The 14,374-nt window shown below is 46.1% G+C and overlaps 1 protein-coding gene across 2 annotated transcripts in view; it reads left to right on the forward strand.

Moving 5' to 3' along the window:
• The window catches only part of PCSK6 (proprotein convertase subtilisin/kexin type 6), a 182,542-nt gene that overhangs the window by 111,001 nt on the left and 57,167 nt on the right, over window positions 1-14,374 (forward strand). For both annotated transcript variants that reach the window (XM_041752033.1, XM_041752034.1), the window contains exons 10-12: window positions 2,234-2,337; window positions 4,086-4,203; window positions 13,980-14,168. In XM_041752033.1, coding sequence (XP_041607967.1) covers window positions 2,234-2,337; window positions 4,086-4,203; window positions 13,980-14,168 — 411 coding nt within the window. The remainder of the gene's footprint in view (window positions 1-2,233; window positions 2,338-4,085; window positions 4,204-13,979; window positions 14,169-14,374) is intronic.

Below are 14,374 nucleotides of genomic sequence, written 5' to 3' on the forward strand. Positions count from 1 at the left end.
AATGTGGGGCTCAATCCCAGGCCCTGAGATCATGACCTGAGCCAAAGGCCAGATGCTTAACCAACTGAACCACCCAGGGCCCCCTACAACTGTATGTTTTTTTATTATTAGAGTCCAAAATAAAATGGACGTCCTCATAATGAGATGATTTCTAACATTCTCCCTTTCTGCACCCATTCTGTCCTGAACTCTGAAGCTCATGCTGCCTGACATCTGTTGCTGAACTCCTAGGTAGACTGGCTATAGCCATCCTTGAAAGGCCCTGTTGACAGGAGCAGTAATTTGCCAGGTCACACAGGTAACAAGGAGCACAGCCCCATCAGCTCTGGCTGAACTCTAAAGCCTATGCCTGTATGTAAGGGTGAGAGGCTTTGGGCCATGTGGGGCCTCAGAATCACCCCTGAATGATGAGGTTGGCCATGAGCCCTCAGGAGAGGCATTAGGTAAAGGGAGAAAGCCAAGCAAGGGCCTGGAAACTTCACTGATAGACATCATTGTGGGGAGGTGGCTAGGAGGCCAGTGAGGCCCTCTTACAGTGGCAGGAGCATGCTGGAGAAATCAAAGAAGACTGAGGCTAGCAACTGCAGAGTGAGGCCCAAGAGAGGATGCATGTGTGCTCCAAGACTCAAACCACAGTGAGGTCCCAGGGGACAACACTTTCCAAAGTGGAAATGTAAAATGGTGCAGCCACTGTAGAATCCAGTGTGGGGATTCCTCAAAAGCTTAAACAAAGAATTACCATGTGATCCTATAATTCCACTTGTGGGTATATACCCAAAAGAATTGAAAGCAGATACTTAAAGATCTCTGTGTACACTATGTTCATAGCAGCATTACTCACAGTAGACAAAAGGACAAGGTATCTGGAGTACCTGCTGAGAGATGAAGGGATACACAAAATGTGGTTCATACAAGCCTTCAAAAGGAAGGGAATTCTGACACCTGCTACATACAACATGGATGGACCTGGAGGATGTTATGCTGAGTGAAATAAGCCACTCACAGCAGGACCCATACTGTGTGGTTCCATTTATATGAGGTTCCTAGAGTCATCACATTCATAGACACAAAGCAGAATGAAGTGGTCAAGGAAGGGGCTGGGGGCAGAAGGAAATGGGCAGAGATGGCACAGAGTTCCACTTGGGGAAGATGAGATGGGTGGTTTTTGTTGGACGTAAAACAATGTACAGGTACTAATTGGCTCTGCACTCTGCCCCGAAAAATGGTTAAGGTGGTCACTTTTATGTTATGTATATTTTTAAACACACACAAAGAGTAGGTGACAGGAAAAATAGTTGTGGCCACTGTGGGTGGGGGCAGGCCCTAGTCAAGAGGAGCAGGTGCAGGCTGCACAGAGGGTACTTCAGCCTCTGTCTGGGACCTGGTCTTTTTTTTTTTTTTTATAAATTAATTTTTATTGGTATTCAATTTATCAACATACAGAAAAACACCCATTGCTCATCCCATCCAGTGTCCCCCTCAGTGCCCGTCACCCATTCCCCGCCACCCCCTGCCCTCCTCCCCTTCCACCACCCCCAGTTCGTTTCCCAGAGTTAGGAGTCTTCATGTTCTGTCTCCCTTCCTGATATTTGGGACCTGGTCTTGATGCTGTGGGCTAAGGGGGTGATGATAGAGTCTCATTGTAAGTTGGATCCTGGTTTCCTGTGGTGTTAAAAAGGCAAGACAATGTTTCATAGACTCAAAAAACTCTGATAGTGGGCATGTGTGAAACATTTCCCCTTTGCACCAAACAAATGCTTAAGAAATTTAAGCATTTCTAAATTCTAAAGAAATTTAGAATTACTAACATCTCGAATGATAATCGGTAGCAGGTGGATCTACACCAGGTGGGGCTGGGCAGATGATGACTTAAGTGTGCTCTCATGCACCGTGGAATTTGCTTGTCTTGGTGAAGAGTAGCCCCCAATAGAGACATCAGGATGTCCCTCTCCCTGCTACAATTTCTTCTGTAGCCCTTGTTCACACTCAGGTACACCTTGGCAGCAGGGCTAGAGTTTTAGTGCTATGGATCTGAGGTCACCCACTGTACTATTTTGTCTTAGAATTTAATCCCTGGAAACCATTCTTTACATAGAGGTTATGTAAAAATGGATCTTCTGGGCTTCCTCAAGTCCCAACTTGGGGCTGGCTCCCGATGCACCACCACTGATGGACCTGGGTGGCCGTCCTTTTGATATGTGTGGGCTTCATTGGTCTGTCATTGTGTTTGCAGTAACCAGTTAACCTGGAGGGATGTCCAGCACCTGCTGGTGAAGACATCTAGGCCAGCACACCTGAAAGCCAATGATTGGAAAGTCAACGGTGCTGGTCATAAAGGTGCGGTGGTAGCTCCCACTGGGCTGGGCTGGGTGGGGATCGGCAGCCCATCCTGGAAAGCCCACTGGGTGACTTGCTGGAATCTGTATTAAAGGGATGACAGGAGCTTTTCAGAAAGAATTCCCAAATGGTATTGATTGTGTGTCACAAGAGTGAGAAGTATATAGTTAGAGGTTTAAGAAAAGTATCCTGGAACCTCCCACTGACATTAGGGAAAAAAACCTAAGATCAGTAGAATTCAAGGTCCCCTCAATGTCACGATTTTGGCCACATCCAGAGACCACCTGAACCAGTGTTGAAGTAATAGTTCTCTTTACCCTGACTTGCATTTTTTTTTTACATAATGACATACATTTTAAAAGGAGACTCTATTACATCCAGTTAATCACACAGGTTTGATGTCTATTTTTATTTTTTTTAATGCACATCAAAACAAATCCATGACCATTAAGATAAATAATGTTTATTTGTGTGCAGCCTAAGGGCATCTTGCATTCTTAGTCCTGAGTAGCTCCATGATTTTGAAACTGGCCCTCAGTTTCCTTATCTGTATAATGAGGACACTGTGACAGTTACGTAAGTTACTTTCTAACTATAAAACTTCTGTCTGTGTTATAGAAGTAACTCATAGAACAGCAAGGCTTCTTTCCCCAACCCAGCCTGGTACAGACTTAGGTTGTTTGAAATCAACCCATGATCAGGGCTTGTAACCCAGATATTTGGAGCCTCTCTGGCAGATAATTATAGGACTCTGCCATTGGCTTTGTTTGTCTGGCTTTTTACCAGAGATACTTGAAAAAGATTTACATTCAGCCAGGGTATATTAGGGAGGACTTCTTTTTCCTTTTCTGAAGCTCAGGCCCAACTATTTTGACACTGAGCCTGATATTACTATCTGTAAAATATAGGGCAAGTGTTGTCACTGTAAGTTCCAAGGGACATTCCTTTTTAATAAGAAAGCCATTGACCAGGCCTAATGCATCTTTGTTTTGCAAGAATGGTGGTGGTGGTGGTGTGCTGTAACAAGAGCTGACCTACATTTCAATGTTGGCCTAATTAAATAGGAAAATAGATTGTATCTAGTTCTTGACCTTGCCTCTTAAATTAACTTTGGAACTCTCCTGCCATGGCCAAATTAAACACTGGATCAGGCCAACTCACAAGCACTCATGGTCTGTGTTCTGTGCAATGCCACTTTCCCAGAATGCCCTGGGAATTTAGCAGGGAAAAAAAAATAATGATAAAAAAGATGTACCTGGCCTTGCTTTCTTGTTTATTACACATCATGGTCATGTGAACCAAGGGGTTTAAAGCTTTGTTTCTCTTGTCTGGTTTATGATTTGAGGAGCTCAGATGCCAACAAGTGCCTTCAGTGTACATAAACCCATCCCTGTCTCACACAAAGAAAGTGGCTACACCCTCTCAACACTTCCTTTTCATACTCTGCACTAAAATGGGCCACATTTCCTGGCCCGCACTCCTGACCTGAAGGAGTATAGTTCAGGGAGAATTAGGGAAAGCAGCTGGGATTTTGGAGCTGTCTGCAGAGGGGCTGGTCCCGCAGCTCAGGGCTTCCAGGCGATGGCTCATGTTCTTGCCACCCATGAGTGAAACGAGTGGTCTGTCCCAGGACCATGGCAGTTGCGGATGAGGTGCCCTGCATGGGAGCCAAGCAGAGTGTGAAAGCCAGGCCTTGCTTCATTCCTGGGGTGGGGGTGTGTGTGATTCTGAAGGCTCTGTCTTTTCAGTCAGCCATCTCTATGGATTTGGCCTGGTGGACGCGGAAGCCCTCGTCATGGAGGCAAAGAAGTGGACAGCAGTGCCCACGCAGCACATGTGTGTTGCCACCACAGACAAGAGGCCCAGGTGAGGCTCAGCTCAGGCTCCAGGTGGCTTTTCAGGAATGTCAGTGAGAACCGAACTCTCCTGTAAGGTACCGCGGAGGAGGTGTTCACACATACATTTCTAGTGCACATCTGTAGACACACGTGCATGTTGGGGGATGCATGCATGGTTGTATACCTATAGATGTGCCTGTGTTTTCTCTTATGGATTCCGGAGCTGTAAAAGAATCACTCCTTTTTTAAAAAAATTTTTAAAGATTTTATTTATTTATTTGAGAGAGGGAAAGAGCACAGAGAGAGAGAAACAGACTCCCTGCTGAGCAGAGAGCCCTACATAGGGCTCATGAGCCAGAGGCAGACACTTAACCCACTGAGCCACCGAGGCACCTCTAAGCCTGGGATTTTTTTTTTTTTTACCAAGCCTAAGTAATGTGCTGTAGGACCCTGGTTCATCTTTCTTCCATGATTAGGACACTCCCAGCATCACCCTTTGTAGTAGTTGTTCTAAATCAGGTACACTTGTTCATTGAAATTTTTGTTTAAAAAACAAAAGCAGCTACAAAGTAAATCGATAGCAAGGACCCTACTCCATTAGGAGAAGAAATCAGATCATTCCTCTGAATTCTGCCTTTGTCTCTATACTGTTTAAAAAGGAGAATGGTGTTTCTCTAGGCCTCAATATCTGATAAACAACAGAATGCTTTTTTCCCCCATAGGCGTAACTATTTATTACGTTTGGGAAAATGTGCGTTTGGAAAAAGAAATTTTGGAGTGATTATAAGTGACCCTTTCTTTATCAACAAATGCAGCTTACTCCCTTTGATACTGCCTCTTTTTGAAAGCACCTACCTCTTATAATATGTTCTTTTGCTATAAAATGCTGAGAAAAATGTTTCTCGCTGCTGCCCGGCCTACAGTAGGAATTCAGAAAGTGTTTGTTGCCTGAGTAGCCATGGAAGGTGCTTTTGAAAAACTAAGTTTGCATCCTGCTGCTAGTTGTGAAGACTGAGTGCTGGGTGAGCCCTCCCAGGCCTGACAAGCCAGTCAGCCAGCAGCAGATCTCAATCTTTACATTTTCAAGCATCATTTTATCTGGGGAGCCTGAGCCTATCAATTCAGAAGAAAGTGGGAGGAGGTTCTCTGAAATAAAGAAGGTTTTGCTTTCTTTTGTTTTGCTTGTTGTAAAATGCCCTACGCACGGAGAATCAAACTCCAGGTAAGGGGATGCTGGGCTCCTGGGAGCTGGGTCCTGCCCTGAAAGGCCGCCACGTCCAGGCCCACTTCCTTCCCGCTGGTCTCCCCATCAGGGCGACTCCTGAATGAAGCATTCTTCTCCTGCCAGAAATAGTTTTAAGATGATAGAGTGGTGCCTAGATGGCGAAGGGTTGTTTTTATTTTTATTTAATTTTGTTTTTTAAGTGAAAGCACACAGAGTCTAGACAGCACAGGTTGAGGGAACCAGCCGTAACATACAGTATAACATTGTTCCTGTCCTTTGAGGGAAGAAAGAACTCTGTAAATTCTAAGAGAAGAATCAGACTTCTGTTTCAGAAGAAAAATCATCTTTACATTCAGCGGTTTAAGGCTCTTTCTAGAATATTCAGCTAACTTGCTATCCCAGAGCACTTGCTTCACTGCACACTCAATTGCTCCCAAGGACATAAGGGCCTCCAGATAGAGAGAGGGAGAGGCAGAGGCCTCTATGTGGAAAGTAGAGGCCTCGTTTGTACCTTTGGGCTTTGTCTTCTGGCAGAGAGCTCCAGCCTACCTGTCAGGGTCTTTTGAACCAGGGCTGCTTAGCACCCCCAATGGTTATGGCCAGTTTCTTTCATCAGAGTTGTTGTTTAACTTTGCCCAAGCTGCTGGAGTCATTTGACTCCAGCATGAAAAGGTACTACATGAAAAGGTAGTATTCCCACACATCTGTTTTTTCCTCTCCTCACTGCCTTTCTCTGTGGTCCAGCTGTCTACTCTTGTAGCCTCATTTTGGTTTCTGCTTCTCATGGTGGAACCCCAGGTCTCTCTGAATGTCCCAGACCTGGCTTCAGCTGCTTCCGATGGAAAAGAGAGTGTGGGGGGAGCTTCCTTATCTGGCCATCCCGTGTGTACCTGTGTGTGTAACAAGAGATACGTTGACCTCTTTCCTCTTGGGTAGAAGAGAAAGGCCACCCTCATGTGATGAAGGCCAAGGAACTGTGTTCATTGAGCATCAAGTATAGACATCCTAGAGGAGGTTGTGGCCACATCTGCCATTTGTGCAGTAATGTCCCACAGGGTGCTGAGTCAGAAGGCCTGGGTGTTGATGGTCACATGCCAGGGTGGGAATGGAATGAAGAATGGTGACCTCTCCACCCTCTTCTGCCCTTCAGCCTCAACTTGGCCTTCCTCTCCTGGGATATGTCACAGCTCAGGGAGATAGTCCTCATGGCCCCTGTGGGAGGAATCAATGGGCCATCCTCTCTGCAGAGCCTCCCAACCTGTGCTCAGACACTAACAGTGCACCCACTGGACCCCAAATGACCACCCAGGCCCCTGTTGGTATTCCTCTGCTGGACTGCTCTGTCCCGTGCCACCCCGAATCGCACTCAGGCTGAAAGAAGCCAAAAGGCCAACAACAGCATAGCATAGGAGAGACCATGATGGAAGGAAGCTGGGCTGCCACTGCAGGCACAAGAGAAGAGCCCTATCAGGAAGCAACTGTTACTGATTTTCTTTAATTTTAAAAAAAAACCAAGCATTATGTCAACATTTCTAGTCTGGACACTGTACGTCTAGGGACTCTGGAGTTTGGGGTTTAGCCTGTCTCTGTCTAGATCCCCCTCCTGAGAGAGAATTAAAAGTCTCATGGAGCGTGGAGAAGGTCAGGAACCAGCCGTAACATACAGTATAACATTGTTCCTGTCCCTGCCTACCCCTGCCTACGCCTCTCACAGAAAGAGAGGGAACTGCAGGGGTTGGGGGTGGTGAGGAAGGAGAGGGGCCAGGCCTCCTGCTCCAGAACACCAGCCAGATCTCGCTGAGCCATCTCTTTACGGCCTGACAATTCCCCTTCCCCCCAAATAGACTGAGTCCCCCAAAACAGAGGCCATGGTGTCTGGCCCAGCTCTCTAGCACCCACAGTGCATCCCAGGAGCTGTCCATGAATGCTAAATCTAAAAGCAATGGCAAGGGGAAAATCACTGCAATTCGACAGGTATTTTGCAAAAGAGAATGCCTTGTAAACATTCCAACATGTGTAGGAGAGTTCCTTTCCTAGTCTTAGGCACAAACAGGTTTTTGTCTACTTAGAACCATTCTTCAGTTAGAGGAGGGTACCTGGGATCAAGACCCATGGCATTGCCTGTGCAAAACTGTCTGTCAGAGTAGGATAAGAAGGATGCTTTTATAACCTTTCTAAAAGTGAAAATGAGAATCAAGTTTAGTATTATTAATATGAATGAAAAAAAAAAGCCCAGCTATTAAATATCTTGTTTGACCCTTAGGATGTTTCTAGCCAACACTTCCCTTGTGTCTTTAAAAATCCAGGCTCCAGTGAAACATTTTCTGACAGCCCTCTCTACTCCCTACTGGAAAAGCAGCAACAACAGCAGGGGCTCTTCAAGCAATAAGACCTTATCTAGTTCTCTTTAGTTTTTAGTAGATTTGGCAGGTTACCACCCAGACAGAGTTTATGGTTTAGTGTGGGTTGTCTTTTACTTAAAGGACTCACACCACCCCAAAAATATACTTAAGTCCTAACGGCTTTGAATATTAAGAATTCTCTGTAGGCTGGACCATACATTTATAGATGTTCAAGAATTAACTGTGGATTAACCATATACTACTTACTCTTCTGGGATTTCCTTAAACCAGACCACATGCCATGGTGACTTTCTAACAATTCTACTTGGAAATATGTAGGTAGATGTAATGGATAATGATTATCAGGTGCTTGCTGTGTGCCAGGCATTGTTCTCAGTGCTTTCTGTATACTCACACATTTGAAACAGCCAGCAAGGGTGTGTGAAGTTTGGGAACGGTTTTATTCCCCTTTTATATAGTGAGGAAACTGAAGCACAGAGAGGTGGCAGCGCTGAGCTGCTACCCCGGGCTGCCTGTCTCTGGAACCCATCTTGCCTCCCCTGGGAAGGAGCTCATCATGGGAACTCAGGAGTGACCTGCAAGTTCTCCAGGAGACACCTTTCCTCCCTCCCTTCTGCACCCCCAGCCAGCTGGGCCCTGAGGATGGGAAACACATTGGCTCTGGCTGCTTGCAGGTTCCTCCAGCTCTGACCAGCTATCAGCACCCCAGAGGCCAGGCCAGGCGTCTTGTCTGCAGCTTAGCTAGGCAAGTGGGAAAGGCCACATGGCTACCACGTCCTGCTGGGGAAGTACCTACATGGCCAGGACCCACAACAACCCAGCTTCAGAATCCTGCTGTGCTGTGGCACACAGTCTGGTTTAGCATCTTTTTAAAAAGAGCCCCTCTCACATTTGGGCTCCGTCTGTACTGTGTGGGTTGCCTCCACACCCCACCTGGCACCTCTCTCTGGGACATCTCACTGTGTGCACTCCTGGATACCATAGGAGGCCCTTGCTTCTGGCTTCTAACACCGTGTCATTTTGTCACGAGGCATGGCAGGGTGTCCTAAGAAAATCTGTGCTCTGCTGTCCTGCCCCCAGGGGTGGTGGTGGTGGTGGTGGTGGTGACCATACCTGGGTCCTGGTATTTGTCCTGCTTTCAGCCCCCTTGGAAACACTGGGTAACATTAGTAAGCTGCCTCTTTTCCTATAGCCTTTGCCCTGCCAGGCTTATCTTTTGCTGCAAATCTGCTCCCCCCAAATTATAAATGCAACTTCACTAAAAAATTAGTATTTGAATTTGAATAATGCAGCTAGTTTTCATTATACACAGTAGTTATGTTCTATGAAGTTACCACAAACACTGAATTTGCAAATACAGAGCCATCGCTCCTACAGGACATACAGGGTTAGGTTCCTATGAGCCTCTGGTCACAACATTTTCATCAACTGATCCAAACATAACTTTGTCTTATGTGTGTTTTTGTTTAAAAACATTTAATTTAATATATATTACTGATTCATTAGTATTGCCTATAAGGCCAATAGCTATAACTCATGTCTGAACGAAGCTCATCCAGCATATTTGTTTTCTCTAAAAGGTGCATCTCAGCCTTCCAGCACCTAGGAACCAGACGGCACCCCAGCAGTATGTGTGAAACCACCAACAAAAGAAATGAAAATGTGAAAAACATAGCATTAAAAATAGATCACAAGAAGGACACTTGTTCACAGCATGAGAGCAAAAACCAAAAGCCAGAGTGTCACCTTGCTTGGCCTCACCTGTGCCCAGGTGAATAATGAGAATTGACTATATATCTAATTGTCTTTTTCAACTCTGCATCAGATAGAATCTTAGAGCTGGAAGAAATCTTTACAGCCAGCATTTATTTCATACAGAAGAAAAATAAACGCTATAAATTTAAACACTGTGTATTAAAACACCTTACAACTTAATGATGAGCAGCACGTCTAAATTAATGTACTGGATTCACCTCTTCTTCTTTTTTAAATTTTATTTCCAGCCTAAATGATGTGCTGTGGTTTCATAATCAAAAGTAATTTCATCTAAGGAAAATCCTAAACGTCAGTTAATACGAATAAGAAGTATATGGAATCTGTCTACCTCAGACTCCATGACCATTCTGTCAAGAATGCTCATCCTAGAACATAGGTCTAAGAAAGTGACTCTGAAGCTTCTTAATGTCCCCATTCAGATCACTCTGTGCCCTCCAACAGACCAAGTTGGTTTTGTACAGTTTTATTTAACAAGTACCCCAATTAACCCCTCTCCACTCTACTCATTACCCATTAGAAGGTCTGTGAAAGCGTCTTCTGGTTGGTCTTCTGCTTCTTTCCACTATAATTGTCCTCAGTTCCGCAGCAACCTCATCTCTCCAAGACAAATACCAAATACAATGGGGGAGGGTGTCCCTGCTTTCTGCTTTGGCGGGGTTTGGAGGGGGGTGTCTTCACACGCAGCATGATCTCAGAATTATCTGATGAGGAACTGGACCAAGCCTGCTCTTGCCCCCGCCCTGCAGCTTGGTAAGACATCATTGCCCTGGAAATGCTCTGTGCCAAAGCACAGATCTGCCCTTATAGATGAGCTGGAAAGAGGTCTTCAGGGTGGGAGTGAGAAATACTATCTTGTAGTGGGTTCCCAGCCAGGACAGAAAGACAAGTAGAACAATGGAGGATTCCTACTGGTAGCTACCAATCTCCCTCCCTCCTTGCTTTCCCTGGCCACTTGTTTGTAAGTAGCCTTACACCACTTTGCTTCTGTGAAAGTCTTAGTACCTTTAGTATCTAGAAGAAATCCAAAGAGGATTTCTGCTTTTACCAAAAAAAAAGGACAGAAAGCAAAAATAGCGTTCAGCATTGGTTTTGCAGTGAGCTGTGATAAAGGCAGTGCACACCCTGAGCAGTGAGAGTGGCCCTGCCAAACTCCTTTCCCAGGAACAACACCCAGCATCTCAGCATCAAGCCGCTGGAGCTTTGAACAGTGTCCATGAGCATCTGTGCTTTATCTCCATTTATTTTGTGCATCTATTAGCAGGATGTTTCTTAAGGTATCAGAAAAACCTCAGAGAGGTTATTTTTTGGGTCTGGGAATGCTCCCACATTTTTTTCCATACAAATTAATGGTAACTGCTTCCTTGCTTTACGCCTTTGCTCTCAGCTTGAGAAAGGTTTCAGACAGGAATGCTCTGCTTTCACATAGCAGGGAAAACCTGTCCTTGAAAATATGTATCTTTGGCTCTGGATTTCACTCGGATGCCAGAAGAGTCTAAGCATAGTGATTTGGTGAGTGCCTTGAATTGAGTGAATCAGGATCTTGTTTCTGTACATTTATGAGATACTAGATGCTATTATACGTTGGAGAGAAGTAGGAGGTCAAAGGAGTCATGGTCTGGAGGTACAAGGAAGTTCTTGTCAAGGCTGCTTGTTGTTGGTAACCCTCCACCCCCTCAGGAGAATGGAGCTGTTTAAGAGACTTCAGGATGAAAGAAGAACATCTGGAGTATCAGTAATTAAGTCTGAAATGTGGTTCAACAGGAAGTGACAAGTCTGTCCTCAGAGATCATTTCAAAGTAGGGCAGTCTCCATAGTTTAAATATCGCTGGGTCTGGAGATAGGTCTTGTGGGATTTTTTTTTAACTCCTTGGGTGCCTTTAGGGCACTTGGAGGATGGCCATGTGTACACACAACAATTACAGAATTTAATCACAATGGGATATTTTTAGTTACCTTAGGAACTTGAAGATCTTTCTAGATCAATTTTCGTGGTTAAAGGACAATTTAGCCGTATTCTCGTGACAAAAATAACCCCTGAGCATTGCTTTAACTGAAAAATAAACGGCTTTGCAGTTGACTTACATGTTCTGTGTTCTCTCTCAAAAAACTGTAGGATGGGGAAAAAATCCGCCCCCCCTCCCCATATAGGTTTCACCTTCTGCCTAAGAGTTCATTCTTACACAGTGATGGCTTTTGCTATTTGGCTTCCCCACTTCTACTTGGGGTTTCTATCTGAAATACAGAAAAATCTCAGCTCGACTATTCTGAAACATTTTAACATCTCCCCCCTCCATTTTTTTTTTAAAGGAAATTTAAAAGCTCCTGATTTGGAATATTAAGTTATTTGTTCCAATGGGAGCAGAAATAAAATGTGGGGAAGGCTAACTGCCGGTAAGGAGATGGAACAACTCGCTGTCCTTGGGTGGCTGTCCTGGGCTCCCACCCTCCTCTAGAACTTGGGCAAATGTGGAGGGCTGGTGGCCTGTAACTGTGTTGTATCATAAAAACTAATTGTTGTAATTAGCCTTGTTCCCTGGAGGAAGGGACTCCTAACCCCCCAGGTGAGGGTAATGTCTTAGTTTTGAAAATCTAACCAGGCTAGGCCCTAACACCCAAAGGAGTTGCAGGCCACCCCCACCCCCGGCAGCCACCCCACTGGCAGCTGCCAAGTGGCCCCTGTCCATTAGACCAACCAAGCTTTCTGACCTCAGGGGTGGCCTCACAGCTAGAATCCCTTAGCAAGGATAAAAGTGTCAAATGCAAGAAGCTTTTAATAATCTCACGGAATATTTAATAGTCCTCGAGATTTTTATTTTAAAGATTTTATTTATTCATGAGAGACCCGGGAGAGAGAGAGAGAGAGGCAGAGACACAGGCAGAGGGATAAGCAGGTTCCACACAGGGAGCCCGACGTGGGACTTGATCCCAGGTCTCCAGGATCAGGCCCTGTGCTAAAGGCAGCGGTTAAACTGCTCTGAGCCACCCAGGCTGCCCTGGGGCAGGTTTTTGAAACGTTGTTATGGCTTTTGTTTCTGCTTTAACTTGATCTTCCTCTTGGGCCCTGAAAAGGTTTTGCCTCTGCCACAGTGGGGGGCCTGCTGACCTGTAAACACAGACAGGAAAATTTGGGAGAAGGCAGTGAAAGAAGTCAGCATCTCTAAATCAATTTATGATGCGTGCAAATCATGTTTTCAAATATTTACAGAGTCTCTGAGGGAATTACATCACTGTTTATAGATGTTTTGATTGTTTTTTATGATTCAGGCCCCGTAGAGCCAAGCAATGTAATTCCTGAGAGATGCTGAGCCTACGCTTCGAGCCTCCCCTCCTGAGCGGAAAGTCGGGGTATAATGAGCAAAGCGCTCCCCATAATAAACTGAGCACTGGCTGAGCAGTGGGGAGTTGTTAATGTGCTGCAGGGTGGCTGGAGAACTTTCCTCAGTTTACAAGAGGTAGGGGCGAGCCATGGTAGCCCAGAATAGGTAGGAGCTGCATGCAGGTATATGCTTTGTATTGCTTTGTATCTCCCTCCTCTGGGGAGTGTTAGAAGATTCTAGTGGAACTAACTCGTGAATGATTGGGACCTGATGTTTGTTCTTAGATTCCATCTCATATGGTAAAACTGCCTTGACTTAATTAAGAGAATTGTCATCCATTCCCATGAGGGGACCAGAGAGGGAGGGGACCCCAGTTTCTCCACACATGACAGTAGGGACTAGACCAGCTCCTGTCCGTTCTCCATGACTCTGGTCCAGTCGCTATGGCTTTGACCAGTGCATTTAGCACAAGAGCCCAGCTCTGGCCCTGGGGGCCTTGTCCATCTCCTCTTCCTCGGTATCTTGAACACAAGCATAGATTGACACCAGCATCCTTGTGGGGCAGTGTGCTGCACAGGTGGAGGCAGTGAACTTGAGCCTGGTATCCCAGCTCTGCTTCTCAGTAGCTGTGTGACCTTGGGCATGATCCTTGACCTCTTTCTAAACTGGATCCTCATGAATTCTCAGACTAGTGCCATGTCTAGTGCCAGGCATGCAGTCATCTCAGGAAATGTTTGCTGTTATTACTCAGCGTTGTGTCTTCTATTAGCAAGGCCAGTCTTTGCCACAAAGCAGTAGCGGTTTAGAGCCTTGGTGACTCCCAGCATTTGATGCAATGTGTTGGCCAAAGGCTACTTGGAGAGAAGCCAGCTCCTGGGCACTGAGGGCTGATCACTGGGTATGTCAGCTGAGTCTGTATGAGAAGCCATTCTTCTAAGCAAGTTCCAGAACAGCAAACATCTTCTGGATTGGCAAGATAGCTTCAATGGGAGCATCCAAGAGTAGGACATCCAAGAGGGGCTGGAGGTGTCCCTGAGGGTCCTTGGGAAGGCCTGAATCCACTGCCCTCCTGCGGGCCTTGGAGCTTCTGGTGCGAGTCCTTAGCCCCTCCCCTCTCTCCTAGGAGCATCCCTGTGGTGCAGACGCTTCGGACCACCGCCCTGACCACTGCCTGTGCAGACCACTCAGACCAGCACGTGGGCTACCTGGAGCACGTGGTGGCTCGCATCACTATTTCCCACCCACGTCGAGGAGACCTCCAGATCCACCTCATTTCTCCTTCAGGAACCAAGTCTCAACTATTGGCAAAGAGGTAAGACCAGGCCAGCCTAGCGGGGCTGGCACGGGAGCTGGAGCTTATCAGGAGGGCCCACCCAGACTGAGGTCACAGCATCCCTGCGGGACTCCCTCACCCTCCATCCTTCCACCCCAGGCAGGTGGGTTCTTCCAAAAGCTTCCTCTTGAGGACATTCACACACAGACCCCACTCACCTGAAACCTGGCCTTCAAAACCATCCT

This window comes from Vulpes lagopus, chromosome 4, assembly GCF_018345385.1.
Source record: "Vulpes lagopus strain Blue_001 chromosome 4, ASM1834538v1, whole genome shotgun sequence".
Taxonomy (NCBI): domain Eukaryota; kingdom Metazoa; phylum Chordata; class Mammalia; order Carnivora; family Canidae; genus Vulpes; species Vulpes lagopus.